The 21,587-nt window shown below is 40.0% G+C and overlaps 1 protein-coding gene across 2 annotated transcripts in view; it reads left to right on the top strand.

Moving 5' to 3' along the window:
* Window positions 1–21,587, top strand: part of ARSB (arylsulfatase B) — a 186,247-nt gene that overhangs the window by 8,606 nt on the left and 156,054 nt on the right. For both annotated transcript variants that reach the window (XM_079916968.1, XM_079916967.1), the window contains exon 2: window positions 12,054–12,240. In XM_079916968.1, coding sequence (XP_079773094.1) covers window positions 12,054–12,240 — 187 coding nt within the window. The remainder of the gene's footprint in view (window positions 1–12,053; window positions 12,241–21,587) is intronic.

Below are 21,587 nucleotides of genomic sequence, written 5' to 3'. Positions count from 1 at the left end.
CTGATAAGCAAGATGGCCACCTGCTAAAACACATCAGGGTTTTAACGCAGAGAACCCTGGGGATGACTTGCTGTGATGGGTCTTCTGTTTTGCTGAAGCCAGGTGTCCTTCCTAAGCCTAGCCAGAGCCCAGGAGCATTTTCCCAAAACGAAAGGGGCAGCTGGAGGCCTTAGTCTGCAAGTGTTGAAGATACTGGAAAAAAAAAAAATCTGATCTTTACCTTTTTACTTCCCAAGTAACTGGAAAAGAGGAAATAAGGAAATAAGTTTGGGGTTGAGTGGAATATGACCCATTGACTTATGGGAATTTTTGGTTGATTGACATTTGAGGTTTATTATTCCAAGAATCACTTTGAGCATAAGCTGTTACTGTCTGGTAACTCTGCTTTTGTTCCCTTAAGCATATCACTTTTCTAAAAAGTCTTTTTCCTCCATATTTTCCTTCCTTCTCATTTTGGACTTTTGGTTGGATTTATAATTTAAACAGAGAAAGGCAGTAAAACAGTTTTTGCCTTGTTTATTCCTTTTACAAACAGCATCCCTTTGTGGTTTAGTCAGATTTACACTCTTTGCTAATCAGCACCAAAATAAATAGACCTTTAAAACTGCTAGTGATACCAGCCAGCTCTGCAGCCTGAGTTCTGAAGGACCAGGCCAGATGGCAAAGCCAGGCCCCTAACACACATAATGTGTGTTCTGTAGCTCTTGGCTTCAGCAGCATGGGCAGCTGATGGCTTTTTAGAAGGTTTAGGGGGAAGTGAGCAGATTCTCCACTATCCATTTGTTCTGTGGGGCATCTCCAGGGATAAACCCTAAGGTGGCCTGAGTGGTACTTGACCATGGTTAAAACCTGTAGTGTTCTGGCCCAGGCCCAGGCTGGCAGTTCCGAACTCCTGGCCAGCCACCAGCCTGTTCTGTGATTGTGTTCTGGTCATGAAGCTTCCCTCTAGGCTCTCTGGTGTATAAAGTGGAATAGTAGAGCTGCCTGTTTTTCTGGTTTTTCAAGTATTGCAGGAGGAGGTATTGCACAAATACATGGTTGCAATGAGTTCATCTTGCACAGGTCAGACTGACAGGATAGAATCTTCCTCTGTTCATCTGGAAGTTATCTCAACGCTATTGAGGTTTGGAGAGAAATAGCATCCATTGCCACGTATGTAGCAGTGGGTCACCTGGCCCCTGGGAGAGTTTATTGTAAGTGTAGCTGAAATAAAGAGGTTCTGATGTGGGAACCATCTTCCTCCTCCCCCCTTCAGGAGAGTGGTTTTTTTCTTTTATGCTTATGAGACCACTCTGATAGTATATTCCAGGTCTACAGGGGACAGAATAACTTACAGGATCAAATAAATTTTTACATGCAACAAACCATGTAAACAAGGATTTCTCATCAGTTATCTCATAGAAAGAACTCAGAGACAAGCCAGGTCCTTTACTGAATTTGTAGACCCTTTGCCTTTGTGGAGGGAATCCTTGACAGTCAAGTAAAATCTTAGGAGAAGCTGTTTTTCAAAGATTTGGTTTAGTGAAGAAGAGATAGCTACATGTGGAAGAAAGAGAGTAGCCCCTTTGGACTTTCATGTATTATCTATAGAACCTCTCCATTCAACACCTACCCTCCAAACACTGAAGATGGGTGTTAGAATGAAATTGTTGTGAATGCTGTTGGGTTGCCAAAGTGACGCTTATTTTTTCTTTTGATTTTCCTTGGTGTCTTGTCATCCTTTCCCATGAAGCGTGGTGTGGCTCTCCAGTTCTGTGCTAAACTCAAGTGCTGGGTTGCAACCAGCTCTGCATTCATTCGCCTGTTTACTGCTTCTCTACACACTACAGTTTCCTTGCTTCAAACAGTGTTTGAACAGACCCAAAACATGTTTTTGGCCATCATCCAGACTTTGGCTTCCCCTCCCCCAGTAATGCCATGAAAATGTCCTGTTGAATAAATTCTGAGGAACTGAGAAGAATGTTCCCTACGCTGTGCGATTGCAGGTAATAGAGGCAGGCTTCAGCTGACCACCCGGTGTGGTGCCCATGTGGCCTCGGAAAAGTGAATCGCACAGCATCCCTTGGCAGGGCTTTAGAGTGATCGGAGGTCATTCTCCGCATGTGATGGATGACCTTTCCATTTAAAGAAATTTGCGCATAACATTCATTTCCACTGGGTCTTTTGAACTCCATAAAATATTATCCTTCTTTATCCTCTGCTGTTGCCAATTAGTATATATTATGAAGTTTTTTGAACCCGGGATTAATTTTCTATTGAGTAAACTTCTAGCGTTAACTGTGGACAGAATCCTTCTGTTATGTGAGGGATGTGGGTGTGTGTGCATGTGTATGTTTAGAGAGCAATGTTTCCCTTTCCCAGCTTGGGTTTTGTAACATCCTTATTATTCAGGATCCCAGCTGGGAAAAGATGGCACATTCAAATTAGCATAATTTAGGGAGGGTTTATTTGCAAAGGGACTATTTGAAAAGGTATGAATGTGTGGGGGAAACACAAGACATAGTGTATAACCCACTGGAGCTGTTACTACCCCTAGACCAGGGGGAAGAAAGGAAAGAGGAGTGACCGGAACCTAGAAACAGAGTCCTGTAAAGAAGGCCACTTTTGGGATGGCCTGCCGGATACGGACAGCCTGGTAGCTCAGGGCCACTCACCTCTTCCCTCCTTCCAATCCCAGTCTGGGCTCCCCATTGGCTGAACCCAGTCAGAACCAGAAGGTGCAGGAGCCCTTTGATTTGGCCCCAGTAGGTCAACTTCCCAGGCTGGAGACAGGACAGAAGGCAGATTGGGGATTTGGAGGTCAAATGAAGGGCATCTGGCATATATCCCAATGAAGGTGTCCAGTTATTTCTAGGCAAAGTATAAAAATCTAAATAGAAAACTTAAACTCACTTTTATTTTTAAACAGCTTTATTGAGGTATAATTGACATGCAATAAACTACACGTATTTCAAGTATACAATTTGGTAAGTTTTGATATGTATATGCCTGTGAAGCCGTTACCACATAATCAAGATAGCGAACATATTATCACCTTCAAAATAAATCCACTTTAATTTAACATTTAAGATATTCCACATGGTTCTTTTAGGAGGGCATGGAAAGGTATTGTGAAATCAAGCAACAGCAGGGACAATTCCAAAGGTATTGGCTCTGGACAGACACACAAAAAAATGAAATTCAGGACAATGTCAAAGCTTATGAGAAAACTATTTAATAGTAAATAGCTTATAATAAATTAAAAAGAAAAGATGGTGAGTTTGAAGGGTTTTTGTTTTGTTTTTGTGTTTACTTTGTATCTGTTTATTGCCATGAATTTAAAACAAAACGAGGCAAAAATCTGTCTGGTCTGAGTAGTCAATATTTGAATCTGAAAAAATCAGTGATAAATCAGGATTTAATAGCACCAGCAGAACTATAGATTAGAACCAGCATACATGTCATTTGATGTTAATATGTACCACATCCCACTCCAGGGGGCAGGCCCAGGCTTAGGTGCATGTTCTGTATAATGCCACCCCATCTCCTCAAGAAAGTGTATTGAAATGTAGGTGAGAGGGCGTGATGTGTTATTGATGACAATGCTTACAGTATTACCGTGACAGTTGCTGAGTGTTTAGTGTACGGTTAGTGAAAGAGCTGGGATGCGATTTAATTCTCTGAGCTTCGGGCTCTTATGCTTTAAATTATAAAAGCAAGTAAATCATTTACAAACACATTTTGTTTTTACCATTTATTAATAATTGCTTGCTACCCACCTGACAGCTGATGGAGGCGCCAGAGAGTCATGGCTGGGTTGAGAACTGGCACTGTCAACCTTTGGTGTCCCCAGAGCCCCATTTATTCTAGGGAAATCAGGAGTGCCCAGTGAGTGCTAGGGAAAGCTAGTGTCGGTGAAGAATTAAATGTGAGACTCCACCCCGCTTCCTACAGAGAAGAGCACCTCCCTGGCTAAGCAAGGACAAGGGATTGGTGGGGGGGAGAGGGGTAACATCGTAGGGAAGGGAGGGTCTGGGTAGGCAATGAGGGAAGCCACCAAGGACCCCCCTTGTGCACCAGCAGTGGGTGCAGTATCATCCCTCAGCACAGGAGCTGTGACAAGGGCCACACTGGTTTCCATGTGGCGTTCGAACTTACCTAGCAAGTTCAGGGCCTTTGCATTCTTATTCCTTATGCCTAGATTGCTCTGCCCCAAATTTTTGCAAGGCTCTCTCTTACTCTCTTATTTCATTCAGATTTCTGCTCAAGTACCTCCTCCTCAAAGAAGCTTTCTTTTGCCATCCTCTCTAAAGAGTCACCTGTCACTATCTCCCTCTCTATTTTCCTCATAACAATGATCACTGTCAGACTAACATCCTTCTCTAACTTTTTGGTTTTAGGACCTCTGTACATGCTTAAAAATTGAAGACCCCATAGAGCTTACGTTTGTGTGGTTATACCTTTCAAAATTTACTATCTCAGAAATTAAAATAGAAATTTTAAAATATTTTTATTCATTGAAAAACAGCAATAATAATTCCATTACATATTAATGTAAGTAACTTGGGGAAAATAACTGTATTTTTCAAAACGAGAATTACACAAGAAGAATGACGTTGTTTTATACTTTTTTACTTTAATTTTTTTTATACAGCAGGTTCTTATTAGTTATCTATTTTATACACATCAGTGTATACATGTCAATCCCAATCTCCCAGTTCATCACACCCGCCACACCTTGCTTTCCCCCCTTGGTGTCCATATGTTTGTTCTCTACATATGTGTCTCTGTTTCTGCCTTGCAAACTGGTTCATCTGTACCATTTTCCTAGGTTCCACATATATGTGGTAATATACAATATTTGTTTTTCTCTTTCTGACTTACTTCACTCTTACTTCACAGTCTCTAGGTCCATCCATGTCTCTATAAATGACCCAATTTCATTCCTTTTTATGGCTGAGTAATATTCCATTGTATATATGTACCACATCTTCTTTATCCATTCATCTGTCAATGGGCATTTAGGTTGCTTCCATGTCCTGGCTATTGTAAATAGTGCTGCAATGAACATTGAGGTACATGTGTCTTTTTGAATTATGGTTTTCTCTGGGTATATGTCCAGTAGTGGGATTGCTGGGTTATATGGTAATTCTATTTTTACTTTTTTGTTTGTTTGTTTGTTTGTTTTTTTGCCATACGCGGGCCTCTCACTGTTGTGGCCTCTCCCGTTGTGGAGCACAGGCTCCGGACGCACAGGGTCAGCGGCCATGGCTCACAGGCCCAGTCGCTCCATGGCATGTGGGATCCTCCCAGACTGGGGCACGAACCCGTGTCCCCTGCATCAGCAGGCAGACTCTCAACCACTGTGCCACCAGGGAAGCCCTACTTTTAGTTTTTTAAGGACCCTCCATACTGTTCTCCATAGTGGCTGTATCAATTTATATTCCCAGCAACAGTGCAAGAGGGTTCCCTTTTCTCCACACCATCCCCAGCATTTGTTGTTTGTGGATTTTCTGCTGATGCCCATTCTAACCAGTATGAGGTGATACCTCATTGTAGTTTTGATGTGCATTTCACTAATAATTAGTGATGTTGAGCAGCTTTTCATGTGCCTCTTGGCCATCTGTATGTCTTCTTTGGAGATATGTCTATTTAGGTCTTCTGCCCATTTCTTGATTGGGTTGTTTGTTTTTTTAATTGAGCTGCATGAGCTGTTTATATATTTTGGAGATGAATCCTTTGTCCGTTGATTTGTTTGCAAATATTTTCTCCCATTTTGAGGGCTGTCTTTTCGTCTTGTTTACAGCTTCCTTTGCTGTGCAAAAGCTTTGAAGTTTCATTAGGTCCCATTTGTTTATTTTTGTTTTTATTTCCATTACTCTAGGAGGTGGGTCAAAAAAGAGCTTACTGTGATTTATGTCAAAGAGTGTTTTTCCTATGTTTTCCTCTAAGAGTTTTATAGTGTCCAGTCTTACATTTAGGTCTTTTATCCACTTTGAGTTTATTTTTGTATATGGTGTTAGGGAGTGTTCTAATTTCATTCTTTTACATGTAGCTGTCCAGTTTTCCCAGCACCACTTATTGAAGAGACTGTCTTCTCCATTGTATATCCTTGCCTCCTTTGTCATAGATTAGTTGACCATAGGTGCGTGGGTTTATCTCTGGGCTTTCTATCCTGTTCCATTGATCTATATTTCTGTTTTTGTGCCAGTACCATATTCTTTTGATTACTGTAGCTTTGTAATATAGTCTGAAGTCAGGGAGTCTGATTCCTCCAGGTCTGTGTTTTTCCCTCGAGATTGCTTTGTCTATTTGGGGTTTTTTGTGTCTCCATACAAATTTTAAGATTTTTTGTTCTAGTTCTGTAAAAAATGCCACTGGTAATTTGATAGGGATTACAGTGAATCTGTAGATTGCTTTGGGTAGTATAGTCATTTTCACAATATTGATTCTTCCAATCCAAGAACATGGTATTTCTCTTCATCTGTTTGTGTCATCTTTGATTTCTTTCATCAGTGTCTAATACTTTTCTGAGTACAGGTCTTTTACCTCCTTATGTAGGTTTATTCCTAGGTATTTTATACTTTTTGTTGCAGTGGTGAATAGGATTGTTCCCTTAATTTGTCTTTCTAATAGTAATAGAAGAGATTTCTGTGCATTAATTTTGTATCCTGCAACTTTACCAAATTCATTGATTAGCTCTAGTAATTTTCTCATGGCATCTTTAGGATTATCTATGTATAGTATCAAGTCATCTGGAAACAGTGACAGTATTACTTCTTCTTTACCAATTTGTATTCCTTTTCTTTCTTTTTCTTCTCTGATTGCCGTGGCTAGGACTTCCAAAACGATGTTGAATAATAGTGGCGAGAGTGGACATCCTTGTTGCTGATCTTCGAGGAAATGCTTTCAGTTTTTCAACATTGAGAATGATGCTTGCTGTGGGTTTGTCATATATGGCCTTTATTATGTAGAGGTAGGTTCCCTCTATGCCCACTTTCTGGAGAGTTTTTATCATAAATAGGTGTTGAATTTTGTCAAAAGCTTTTTCTGCATCTATTGAGATGATCGTATGGTGTTCAGTCTTCAGTTTGTTAATATGGTGTATCACATTGATTGATTTGTATATATTGAAGAACCCTTGCATCCCTGGGGTAAATCCCACTTGATCACGGTGTATGATCCTTTTAATGCGTTATTGGATTCTGTTTGCTAGTACTCTTGAGGATTTTTACGTCTATATTCATCAGTGATATTGATCTGTAATTTTCTGTTTTTGTAGTATCTTTGTCCGGTTTTGGTATCAGGGTGATGGTGGCCTCATACAATGAGTTTGGGAGTGTTCCTTCCTCTGCAATTTTTTGGAAGACTTTAAGAAGGATGGGTATTAGCTCTTCTCTAAATGTTTGATAGAATTCACCTGTGAAGCCATCTGGTCCTGGACTTTTGTTTGCTGGAAGATTTTTAATCACAGTTTCAATTTCATTATTTGCAATTGGTCTGCTCATGTTTTCTATTTCTTCCTGATTCAGTCTCAGAAGGTTGTGTTTTCTTCCAGGTTATCCATTTTATTGGCATAGAGTTGCCTGTAGTAGTCTCTTATGATGCTTTGTATTTCTGTGAAGTCCATTGTAACTTCTCTCTTTTATTTCTAATTTTATTGATTTGAGTCCTCTCCCTCTTTTTCTTATTGAGTCTGGCTAAAGGTTTACCAATTTTGTTTATCTTTTCAAAGAACCAGCTTTTAGTTTTATTGATCTTTACTGTTGTTTTATTTGTTTCTGTCTCATTTATTTCTGCTCTGATCTTTATGATTTCTTTCCTTCTGCTAACTTTTGGTTTTGTTTGGTCTTCTTTCTCTACTTCCTTTATGTGTAAGGTTGGATTGTTTATTGGAGATTTTTCTTGTTTATTGAGGTAGGATTGTATTGCTCTAGATTTCCCTCTTAGAACTGCTTTTGCTGCATTCCATAAGGTTTGGATCATCGTGTTTTCGTTGTCATTTGTCTCTAGGTATTTTTTAATTTCCTCAGCCATCTCTTGGTTATTTAGTAACGTATTGTTTAGCCTCCATGTGTTTGTGTTTTTTACGTTTTTTATCCTGTAATTGAGTTCTAATCTTATAGCGTTGTGGTCAGAAAAGATGCTTGATATGATTTCAGTTTTCTTAAATTTACCGAGGCTTGATTTGTGACCCACGATGTGATCTATCCTGGGGAATGTTCCATGTGCACTTGAGAAGAAAGTGTAGTCGGCTGTTTTGGGATGGATTGTCCTATAAATGTCAATGAAATCTACCTTGTCTATTGTGTCATTTAAAGCTTTTGATTCCTTATTATATTCTGTCTGGATGATCTGTCCCTTGGTGTAAGTGAGATGTTAAAGTCCCCCACTATTATTGTGTTACTGTTGATTTCCTCTTTTATAGCTGTTAGCATTTACCTTATGTATTGAGGTGCTCCTATGTTGGGTGCATATATATTTATAATTGTTATATCTTCTTCTTGGATTGATCCCTTAATCATTGTGTAGTGTCCTTCCTTGTCTCTTCTAACATTCTTTATTTTAAAGTCTATTTTATCTGATATGAGTATTGCTACTCCAACTTTCTTTTGATTTTCATTTGCATGGATTATGTTTTTCCATCCCCTCACTTTCAGTCTGTATGTGTCCCTAGGTCTGAAGTGGGTCTGTTGTAGACAGCATATATATGGGTCTTGTTTTTGTATCCATTCAGTGAGCCTGTGTCTTTTTGTTGGAACATTTAACCCATTCACATTTAAGGTAATTATCAATTTGTATGTTCCTATTACCGTTTTCATAATTGTTTGGGGTTTGTTTTTGTAGGTCCTTTTCTTCTTTTGTGTTTCCCACTGAGAGAAGTTCCTTTAGCATTTGTTGTAGAGCTGGTTTTGTGGTGCTGAATTCTCTTATCTTTTGCTTGTCTGTAAAGCTTTTGATTTCTCCATCGAATCTGAATGAGATCTTTGCTGGGTAGAGTAATCTTGGTTGTAGGTTCTTCCGTTTCATCACTTTAAATATATCGTGCCACTCCCTTCTGGCTTGTAACGTTTCTGCTGAGAAATCAGCTGTTAACCTTATGGGATTCCCTTGTAAGTTGTCATTTTTCCCTTGTTGTTTTCAATAATTTTTCTTTGTCTTTAATTCTTGTCAGTTTGATTACTATGTGTCCTGGCGTGTTTCTCCTTGGAATTATTCTGCCTGGGACTCTGTGCTTCCTGGACTTGGGTGGCTATTTCCTTTCCCATGTTAGGGAAGTTTTTGACTATAATCTCTTCAAATATTTTCTCGGGTCCTTTCTCTCTCTCTTCTCCTTGTGGGACCCCTATAATGCAAATGTTGGTGCGTTTAATGTTTTCCCAGAGGTCTCTTAGGCTGTCTTCATTTCTTTTCATTCTTTTTTCTTTATTCTGTTCTGCGGCAGTGAATTCCACCATTCTTTCTTTCAGGTCATTTATCCATTCTAATGCATCAGCCATTCTGCTATTGATTCCTTCTAGTTTATTTTTCATTTCAGTTATTGTATTGTTCATCTCTGCTTGTTTGTTCTTTAATTCTTCTAGGTCTTTGTTAAACATTTCTTCCATCTTCTCGATCTTTGCCTCCAGTCTTTTTCCGAGGTCCTGGATCATCATCACTATCATTATTCTGAATTCTTTTTCTGGAAGGTTGCCTATCTCCACTTCATTTAGTTGTTTTTCTGGGGTCTTATCTTGTTCCTTCATCTGATACATTGTCCTCTGCCTTTTCATTTTGTCTATCTTTCTGTGAATGTGGTTTTCATTCCACAGGCTGCAGGATAGTAGTTCTTCTTGCTTGTGCTGTCTGCCCTCTGGTAGATGAGGCTATCTAAGAGGCTTGTGTAAGCTTCCTGATGGGAGGAACTGGTGGTGGGCAGAGCTGGCTGTTGCTCTGGTGGGCAGAGCTCAGTAAAACTTTAGTCCGCTTGTCTGCTGATGGGTGGTGCTGAGTTCCCTCCCTGTTGGTTGTTTGGCCTGAGGCGACCCAGCACTGGAGGCTACAAGCTCTTTGGTGGGGCCAATGGCAGACCCCGGGAGGGCTCACGCCAAGGAGTACTTCCCCGAACTTCTGCTGCCACTGTCTTTGTCCCTGTGGTGACCCACAGCCACCCCCCACCTCTGCAGGAGACCTTCCAACACTAGCAGGTAGGTCTGGTTCAGTCTTCTATGGGGGTCACTGTTCCTTCCCTCTGGGATCTGATACACACACTACTTTGTTCGTGCCCTCCACGAGTGAAGTCTCTGTTTCCCCCAGTCCTGTTGAAGTCCTGCAATGAAATCCCACTAGCCTTCAAATTCTGGTTTTCTGGGAATTCCTCCTCCCATTGCCGGACTCCCAGGTTGGGAAGCCTGACGTGGGGCTCAGAACCTTCACTCCAGTGGGTAATCTTCTGTGGTATAATTGTTCTCCAGTTTGTGAGTCACCCATCAAGCAGTTATAGGATTTGATTTTATTGTGATTGCACTCCTCCTACCATCTCATTGCAGCTTCTCCTCTGTCTTTGAATGTGGGATATCTCTTTTGGTGAGTTCCAGTGTCTTCCTGTCAATGCTTGTTCATCAGTTAGTTGTGATTCTGGTGCTCTCACAACAGGGAGTGAGTGCACGTCCTTCTACTCTGCTATCTTGAACCAATCTCCTTGTTTTATATTTTTGTACGTGTTTCCTATTAATAGAAGATAGCTAGATTGTTACATCTGCTTCTGCATTCAACCTGTGCAATACTGTTGACCCTTGAACAACATGGATTTGAACTGTGAGGGTCCACTTATACGTGGATTTTGTTCACTAAATACGTACTATGATGTTGCATGATCTGTGGTTGAATCCCTGGATGCAGCCAACTGTAAAGTTATACTTACATTTTCAACTGCACAGGGGTTAGTGCCCCTAACCCCCAGTTGTTGAAAGGTCAACTGTATATTGTTTTGGTAAAAGTCGTTGAAGAACATCCAGACTCACACAGATATGTAGTTGAAAAAGAGAGGGTTTTTTTTTTTAATAAATTTATTTTATTATTTATTTTTGGCTTCATTGGGTCTTTGTTGCTGTGCGTGGCTTTCTCTAGTTGCAGTGAGCAGGGGCTACTCTTTGTTGCGATGCGTGGACTTCTCGTTGCGGTGCGCGGGCTTCTCTTGTTGCGGTGGCTTCTCTTGTTGCAGAGCATGGGCTCTAGGCATGCGGACTTCAGTAGCTGTGGCTCACAGGCTCTAGAGCGCAGGCTCAGTAGTTGTGGCGCACGGGCTTAGTTGCTCCGTGGCATGTGGGATCTTCCTGGACCAGGGCTCGAACCCGGGTCCCCTGCATTGGCAGGCGGATTCTTAACCACTGTGCCACCAGGGAAGTCCCCAAGAGAGGGTTATTTTAATAACCTTTTCATATAATTGTGGGTATTCTACTTTAATATTACACCAAGACTCAGCACGTGATAATTTCTTAAAATTAGTTGTGTGGTGCTTGCACCCTGGTGATACTTGTGGGAGCTGCTCCTAACCTATGGATCAGATGGCCACTTTTTTTTTTTTAAGGAAAAGTTGGTCACTGTCTTTTGAAATTATGCTTTATGTAAGGTAGAATAAGAAATGCAAATCATTATCTTCATTATACCCTTTTAAAAAATCAAGTCTTGAAAGATTATAGAAGCTTTTTCTAATCAAACACCAACATCTCATGTGCATAGAAATTGGAACACTTTTTCCTTGATAGGTCCACACTTCATATTATGGCTACTTTTTTGAGGTAAGAAGTGAAAACTTAACAGTTTCTAACATAGTTCCTGGATAAATATTTGTTGAAACTATCTAATGTTTGTTAGACTGTTTTTATTCATTTCTTTCAAATTCTTATTTATGTCTATTACCTTATTTGAATAAGTGAGAAAAATGCCTTTTAGAAATGCCTTAATCTGGTACAGAAATAGAATTAAACATTCATGTTTACACATATGTCTAGTAAATTAGGCAACCACTTTATCTGCTTGTTCAGAATGTTTCAACATCATTAATCCATAATTTTATGTTTATCTATTTTAAGATCCACACAGGTTTACAGCACCAAATAATCTGGCCCTGTCAGCCCAGCTGCATTCCTCTGGATGAAAAACTCCTGCCCCAGCTTCTAAAAGAAGCAGGCTACGCTACCCACATGGTCGGAAAATGGCACCTGGGAATGTACAGGAAAGAATGTCTTCCAACCCGCCGAGGATTTGATACCTACTTTGGTAATGGAAATGCACATGTTTCTTTAACAACCCTGGCCAACTGCAGCCGTCTCATAAAACACAGCCAAGTGTAATCAAATGAAATAACTGGAAACTTGAACAGAGTGAATCAGTCAGCACTGCCATGGGGCCACTGTCTAATGCCACAACCGTAAACATGGCTGTGCACTCAGCTCGTGATGGGACAGGCAGTTATCTTTGCCAGGGTTCTACATGCCACGTAGGGGCCTTTGCAGAGTCTGCTACCTCCAAGTCAGAGACCACTCTACTCTTAGAGAACCTTATTACCAAAAGGGGATACAGATTGATTTTTTAAAAAAATTCCAGGCAAAACCCAATACAAGAATATTTCCTTCACAAAGGTTCAGGATCTTTTTTTCTCCTCATGAATTGTGTTCAAAGGTTTTATTTTGTTTTGTATTTCCTGGAGATGATAAAGAAGACTCTTTTCCAGTTGGCGTCCTTCTTTCCTTCTGTGAGATCTGTTTTTGAAATTACTAGATTGGGGAAGATAGATCAAATAAAGAAAATGGGAGGGTAAATAACAAATAGTAATAGGAAAGATACAAAATAATAAGTATTTTATGGATTTGATAGCCCTATAAAAATAAATATAAAGCCTACAGTTTTTTAAAAATATATATACTCTATTTAAACCTGTTACAAACCATTTCTTAACAACCTATTTATCTATTTATCTTGCCAGGGGCTACATAGCTTTCTGTCAAGTTCTTTTCATATTTTGCTTTTTTTTTTAAATTGGGGTGTAGCTGTTTTACAATGTTTGTTAGTTTCTACTGTACAGTGAAGTAGAGTTCCCTGTGCTATACAGCAGGTTCTTATTAGATATCTATTTTATACGTATTAGTGTATATACATCAATTGCAATCTCCCAGTTCATCCCACCTCTCACCCCCAACTTTCCCCCTCATATTTTGCTTTCCATCTAGCTATTCTGTTTTATCTGTCTAGCTGTTTAGCTCCCTACCTACCTCCCATTTGTCTCTTCATTTATTTACAAACTGCCATATACAAAAAGGAACACACAATGAAGATAAATTTTAAAAAAATAAATAGAATTGAAAAATCAGGGTGGGCTACCCTGGTGGCGCAGTGGTTGGGAGTCCGCCTGCCGATGCAGGGGACACGGGTTCGTGCCCCGGTCCAGGAGGATCCCCCATGCCACGGAGCAGCTGGGCCCGTGAGCCATGGCCGCTGAGCCTGCGCGTCCGGAGCCTGTGTTCCGCGACGGGAGAGGCCACAACAGTGAGAGGCCCACATACCGCAAAAAAAAAAAAAAAAAAAAAATCAGGGTGAGAGGAGGCGGAGTCAAGATGGCGGTATGGAAAGAGGTGGAGTTAGTGTCTCCCCACAGCTAGGGTGCCTGCTGGCCACTGGTGGGGGACTCTGACACCCAAGGAGACAGGAGGAACCCCAAAGTGAACTGGTAGGATGTAAGCGGACTGAAGGGGGAGAAGTGGAGGCCAGACAGGATTGGCATCCCTGAGGCCAGGGAGAATAGGAGAGGCAGGCAGGAGGGGCCCTCTGGGAGAAGCGGGAGAGGAGTGGAGGGTGATTGCCCTGTTCACTCAGGCCCAGGGAGCCTGCTGAGCTCCCAGGCCTATCCCCTGCCCTCCAAAGCCCCCTCCAGGCTGTGTACGTTCTTGGGGGCATAGGAGGGAGGCTGGGGAGATCAGGAGAGGCAGGCGGGAGGGGCCCTCCGAGACCAGAGGAGGAGGAGAGGAGAGAAGGGTGTTTGCCCTGCCCACTTGAGCCCAGGAAGGCTGCTGGACTCCCAGGTGAGGGCCCCTGCCCTGTGAGACCAGGGCTGGGGGGCACGCCTGGGCCCCTTATGTTCCTTGAGCCTATCCGTCCCCCCCACCGCACACCCTCCAGGGCCTTTTTCAGCCCTGTGGGTCCTGAGCATCAGCCCTGCCCACCACCCAAACCTCACCCTTGCTTAGCCCCCACCCTCCACAGCCAAGGCCTTCCCCCCAACCTTTTTTTCCCCTCCTTCTCTTTTTTTTACTATTGTGGTACTGTTGTATATTCCAGTTGTTGATTCATCTATATTTTTATCTTTATATTCTCCCTATCTGTTAGTTTTCTAGCCTAATTTTATTTATTACTTTGTTATTGTTCTTTTGGTTTTTCCTTTTTTTTTTGCCTCCCCAGGTGGCTTGCAGGATCTTGATTCACAAGCCCAGGGTCAGGCCGAAGCTCCTGCGGTGGGAGCTCTGAGTCTGAACCACTGGACTAACAGGGAACCTCAGACCACGGGGAATATTCATCAGAGTGAGGTCTCATGGAGTTCCTCATCTCAGGCAAGACCCAGCTCTACCCAATAGCCTACTAACCCTAGTGTTGGAAGCATCAGGTCAAACAACCAGTAAGACAGGAACACAATCCCACTGACTGAAAAAAAAAAAATGAGATGGCAAAAAAATATGTCACAGATGAAGGAGCAAGGTCAAAACCTATAAGGCCAAATAAATGAAGAAGAAATAGGCAATCTACCTGAAAAAGAATTCAGAGTAATGATAGTAAAGATGATCCAGAATCTCAAAAATAGAATGGACGCACAGATTGACAAAATACAAGAAATGTTTAACAAAGATCTAGAAGAACTAAAGAACAAACAAACAGAGATGAACAACATAATAACTGAAATGAAAAATACACTAGAAGGAATCAGTAACAGAATAACTGAGGCAGAAGAATGAATAAGTGAGCTGAAAGTAACTGCCAAGGAGCAGAATAAAGAAAAAAGAATGAAAAGAATTGAAGACAATCTCAGAGACCTCTGGGACAACACTAAACGCACTAACATTTGGATCATAGGGGTCCCAGAAGAAGAGAAAAAGAAAGGGTCTGAGAAAATATTTGAAGAGTTTATAGTTGAAAACTTCCCTAACATGGGACAGGAAATAGTCACCCAAGTCCAGGAAGCACAGAGAATCCCATACAGGATAAACCCTAGGAAAAACACACCAAGACACATATTAATCAAATTAACAAAAATTTAATTCAAAGAAAAAATATTAAAAGCTGCAAGGGAAAAACAAAAAATAACATACAAAGGAATCCAAACAAGGTAATAAGCTGATTTTTCAGTGGAAACTCTGCAGGCCAGAAGCGGGTGGAAGGATATACTTAAAGTGGTGAAAGAGAAAAACCTACAACCAAGATTACTCTACCTAACAAGGATCTCATTCAGATTCGATGGAGAAGTCAAAAGCTTTTCAGACAAGCAAAAGCTAAGAGAATTCAGCACCAGTAAACCAGTTTTACAACAAATGCTGAGAAAACTTCTCTAAACAAGAAACACAAGAGAAGAAAAAGACCCACAAAAAACAAACCCAAAACAATTAAGAAAATGGTAATAAGAACATACATATCAATAATAACCTTGAATGTAAATGGATTAAATGTCCCAACCAAAAGACATAGACTGGCTGAATGGATACAAAGACAAGACCCATATATATGCTGTCTACAACAGACCCACTTCAGACCTAGGGACACATACAGACTGAAAGTGAAGTGATGGAAAAAGATATTCCATGCAAATGGAAATCAAAAGAAAGCTGGATTAGCAATACTTGTATCAGATAAAATAGACTTTAAAATAAAGACTGTTACAAGAGATAAGGAAGGATACTACATAATGATCAAAGGATCAATCCAAGAAGGAGATATAACAATTATAAATGTTTATGCACCCAACATAGGAGCACCTCAATATATAAGGCAAATGCTAACAACCATGAAAGGAGAAATCGACAGTAACACAATAATAGTAGGGGACTTTAACATCCCACCTACACCAATGGACAGATCATCCAAACAGAAAATAAATAAGGGAACACAAGCTTTAAATGACACAATAGATCAGATAGATCTAATTGATATTTATAGAACATTCCACCCCAAAGTGGCAGAATACACTTTCTTCTCAAGTGCACATGGAACATTCTCCAGGATAGATCACATCTTGGGTCACAAATCAAGCCTCGGAAAATTTAAGAAAATTGAAATCGTATCAAGCATCTTTTCTGACCACAACGCTGTGAGATTGGAAATCAATTACAGGAAAAAAACTGTAAAAAACCAAATACATGGAGGCTAATCAGTGTGCTACTAAATAATCAAGAGATCACTGAAGAAATCAAAGAACAAATCAAAAAATACATAGAAACAAATGACAATGAAAACATGACAACCCAAAACCTATGGGATGCAGCAAAAGCAGTTCTAAGAGGGAAGATTATAGCTATGCAATCTCATCTTAAGAAAAAAGAAAAATCTCAAATAAACAATCTAACCGTACACTTAAAACAACTAAAGAAAGAAGAACAAAGAAAACCCAAAGTCAGTAGAAGGAAAGAAATCATAAAGATCAGAGCAGAAATGAATGAAATAGAAACAAAGAAAACAATAGCAAAGATCAATAAAACTAAAAGCTGGTTCTCTGAGAAGATAAACAAAATTGGTAAACCCTTAGCCAGACTCATCAAGAAAAAAAGGGAGAGGATGCAAATCAAAGTTAGAAATGAAAAAGGAGAAATGACAACTGACACTGCAGAAATGCAAAGGATTATAAGAGACTACTGCAAACAACTATATGCCAATAAAATGGACAATCACGAAGAAATGGACAAATTCTTGGAAATGTACAATTTTCCAAGACTGAACCAGGAAGAATTAGAAAATATAAACAGTCCTATCACAAGTAATGAAATTGAAACTGTAATTAAAAATCTTCCATCAAACAAAAGTCCAGGACCAGATGGCTTCACAGGTGAATTCTATCAAACATTTAGAGATGAGCTAACACCCATCCCTCTCAAACTCTTCCAAAAAATTGCAGAGGAAGGAATACTCCCAAACTCATTCTATGAGGTCACCATCACCCTGATACCCAAACCAGACAAAGACACTACGAAAAAAAGAAAATTACAGACCAATATCACTGATGAACACAGATGAAAAACTCCTGAACAAGTAGTAGCAAACAGAATCCAACAGCACGTTAAAAGGATCACACACCATGATCAAGTGAGATTTATCCCTGGGATGCAAGGATTCTTCAAAATGCGCAAATTAATCAATGTGATACACCATATTAACAAATTAAGGAATAAAAACCATATGATCATCTCAATAGATGCAGAAAAAGCTTTTGACAAAGTTCAACACCCATTTATGATTAAAAAAAAAAACTCTCCAGAAAATGGGCATAGAGGGAACCTACCTCAACATAATAAAGGTCATATATGACAAACTCACAGCAAGCATCATACTCAGTGGTGAAAGCATTTCCACTAAGATCAGGAACAAGACAAGGATGTCCACTCTCACCACTGTTATTCAACATAGTTTTGAAAGTCCTAGCCACAGCAATCAGAGAAGAAAAAGAAAGAAAAGGAATAGAAATTGGAAAAGAAGAAGTAAAACTGTCACTGTTTGCAGATGACATGATACTATACACAGAAAATCCTAAAGATGTCACCAGAAAGCTACTAGAACTAATCAGTGAATTTGGTAAGGTCGCAGGATACAAAATTAATGAACAGAAATCTCTGGCATTCCTATACACCAACAATGAAAAATCAGAAAGAGAAATTAAGGAAACACTCCCATTTACCGTTGCAACAAAAAGAATAAAATACCTACGAATAAACCTACCTAAGGAGGCAAAAGAGTTGTACTCAGAAAACTATAAAACACTGATGAAAGAAATCAAAGATGGGGTTTCCCTGGTGGCGCAGTGGTTGAGAGTCTGCCTGCCGATGCAGGGGACACGGGTTCGTGCCCCGGTCCGGGAAGATCCCACATGCTGCGGAGCGGCTAGGCCTGTGAGCCATGGCCGCTGAGCCTGCAGGTCCGGAGCCTGTGCTCCGCAACGGGAGAGGCCACAACAGTGAGAGGCCCACGTACCGCAAAAAAAAAAAAAAAAAAAAAAAAACTATGATGAGGTATCACCTCATGCCGGTCAGAATGGCCATTATCAAAAAATCTAGAAACAATAAATGCTGGAAAGGGTGTGGTGAAAAGGGAACTCTCTTGCACTGTTGGTGGGAATGTAAATTGATACAGCCACTATGGAGAACAGTATGGAGGTTCCTTAAAAAACTAAAAATAGAATTACCATATGACCCAGCAATCCCATTACTGGGCATATACCCCGCGAAAACCATAATTCAAAAAGACACATGTACCACAATGTTCATTGCAGCACTATTTACAATAGCCAGGGCATGGAACCAACCTAAATGTCCATTGACAGATGAATGGTTAAAGAAGATGTGGCACATATATACAATGGAATATTACTCAGCCATAAAAAGAAACGAAATTACTTGTAGTGAGGTGGATGGACCTAGAGTCTGTCATACAGAGTGAAATAAGTCAGAGAAAAACAAATACTGTATGCTAACACATATATATGGAATCTGAAAAAAAAATGGTACTGATGAACCTAGTTGCAGGGCAGGAATAAAGAGATAGACATAGAAAATGGACTTGAGGACATGGGGTGGGAGGGCGAAGCTGGGGCGAAGTGAGAGTAGCATTGACATAGCATCGACATACGTACACTACTGAATGTAAAATAGTTGGCTGGTGGGGAGCAGCAGCATAGCACAGGGAGACTGGCTCGGTGCTTTGCGACGACCTAGAGGGGTGGGATAGGGAGGATGGGAGGGAGGCTTAAGGGAAGCGGATATGGGGACATATGTATGCATATGGCTGATTCGCTTTGTTGTGCAACAGAAACTAACACAGTATTTTGAATCAATTATACTCCAATAAAGATATATTTTTTAAAAACCAGGATGAATAGAAAAAGATGGAATAGTTGCTTGGCACCGAGTTATTTAAAAAAAAAAAAACCTGCCTGGCTGTAGCAGACTTCACATTCAACTCTGAGATTTGGGACTTCTTATGCTCAAAGCAAAAAAAAAAAAAAAAAAAAGCAGTCTATAAGTGTCACATTACTTATAAGTTAAATGGAAACCAGATGTTCAGGAAGAGTAAAGCATTTTCTGGCTCTTAGACCTGAGAGAAATTTCTCCTTTGGGAGAAGGTAAGGTGGCAGCATCCTCAAAAACATCATTTTAGTAATAAAATGGTGGTTGTCTTATAGATGTTTCTTGAGACATTCTCTTTTATTCAAGCTAGGACCAGAGCACCAAAGTACGTTTCAGTTCAAGTGACTATATGGGGCCCACACAGTGCAGTTGAAGCTCACAGCACTATAGTGCCTAGTTCGAACCACAGTTTAAGTCGAGATGTAAGGACATCCAGACATGAGACACCATGTGACCCACTCCCATCTGGGTTCTCTAGCAGACATTGCTTAATCAATAATGCATTCTTCCCTGATGAATCTGGATATATCCTCAGTATTCTTAAATAGCTGTTAAAAACAGGACTTGGGTGTAAGACGTCTTAGTCATCTTGGAAATTCTAGAGGAAAAAACAGCCTCTATATCCTTTGACAATTTTCAATCAGGTCTTTGCTTAACGATGGGTCGATACCTGTACTCTGGCGACTGGAAGGATATTTTAATTGTTTTTATTAAAAACCAAATTTTATATTTTAAAATTATATATTTAAACCAAATTATATATTTAAAAATTCAGTTGGACAGAGGTGGAAATAACATCCTTTTATGAGAATTAAGAAGCCTAAATGGATTTAGACAGACAGACACCCCACTGCACATTCATGGAAGGGAGACTTGCAGAGAAGGAGGGCATGATGACGATGCAGTTGTTATCACTGTTATGACTTAGATGTTCTGTTAAAAAACAGATGATTGTGGGCCTGGTTGCACAACTCTGAGTACACTAAGAACCATTGAACTGTACAACGTAAATGAGTGATTTGTATGATATGTGAATTATTCTCAATAAAGCTGTTAAATACAGCAGAGATTTAATTGTTCAAAACATAGTTTCTCATTTTTCCCCAAAAAGCATCGCTGCCATATTCTTTAGACTCAGCACGTAAGTTCAAATTTGTGAATCATTGTTATGAGAAAGTTCTATGTGACTGTCACATGGTTGCTTGGTATTAGTTTGACCAAGTATGTGAATAGATAGTTCTATTATGTGAATAAAGAGTTCTATTGGAATCCTATTTGTACTAACTTTTTAATATTTATGGTTTATACATCTTTTTATCAAGTATATCCTCTGCATGTATTTCCCCAAATGATAGAAAACAGTTTATTCTTACAGATAAAGAACCTGAAGTGATTCTTCAAGGTGTTACCAGCAGTTATTAACCCCAAATAGAACACCAGTGTCCTGACCCCTTTAATTACCCATATAAGGACTGAAATTATTTTCATGGATACATTTGTTTTTCGATTATATATTAATTAGCAAACACATTGGCTTTCCCTTTCTGTTATACCTGTAGCAGAAAAGATTACCATTTAAAGAGTTATCGTAAAACTAAGATATTCATTGTATTTAGGACCTTGAATTTACTGAATCATGGAAAAGGAGGAAATTAAAATGAATTCATTTACTAGGTAAGATATGTAGGGCTTTTAATTGTGATTATAAGAAATATTTAGAACTGGGGAAAGAGGCCAATTTTATTATCTTCATTTTTTTTTTTTTTTTTTTACGGTACGCGGGCCTCTCCCGTTGCGGAGCACAGGCTCCGGACGCGCAGGCTCAGCGGCCGTGGCTCACGGGCCCAGCCGCTCCGCGGCACGTGGGATCCTCCCAGACCGGGGCACGAACCCGTGTCCCCTGCATCGGCAGGCGGGCTCTCAACCACTGCGCCACCAGGGAAGCCCCTATTATCTTCATTTTAATGTTAATAAGCAGTGTTTGTCAGGAGATAGCTCAGAGTCCAGCACAGCTATTTCTTTTGGATAGCTTTATCGAGCTTTATTCACATACCATATAATTCACCCCATTAAAATGTACAGTTCATTGATTTTTAAATAAATTCACAGGGTTGTACCACTGTCACTACAATCAAATGTAGAACATTTCCATCACCACAATAAAGAAACTCCATACACATTAGCAGTCACTCCCCATTTTCCCCTGACCCTCATAGCCCTAGGCAACCACTAACCTACTTTCTGTCTCTACAGATTTGCCTATTCTGAACATCTCATATAAATAGAATCATATAACATGCAGCACAGCTTATTTTAATATTTTAGGAAAATATGGAACATTTGCAGGAACAACTAAACTTGAGAAACCATTTCTCCCATGTTTAAGTCTAAATTGTGGGATAAGCCATTGATGCCATTTAAATTGGGGGTGAAATTGAGATCAACAGACGTAGAAAAATCTAATTTCAACACCAC

The sequence above is a fragment of the Stenella coeruleoalba genome (genome assembly GCF_951394435.1).
Source record: "Stenella coeruleoalba genome assembly, chromosome: 3".
Taxonomy (NCBI): Eukaryota; Metazoa; Chordata; class Mammalia; order Artiodactyla; family Delphinidae; genus Stenella; species Stenella coeruleoalba.
This window is presented reverse-complemented; position numbering and strand designations above follow the sequence as displayed.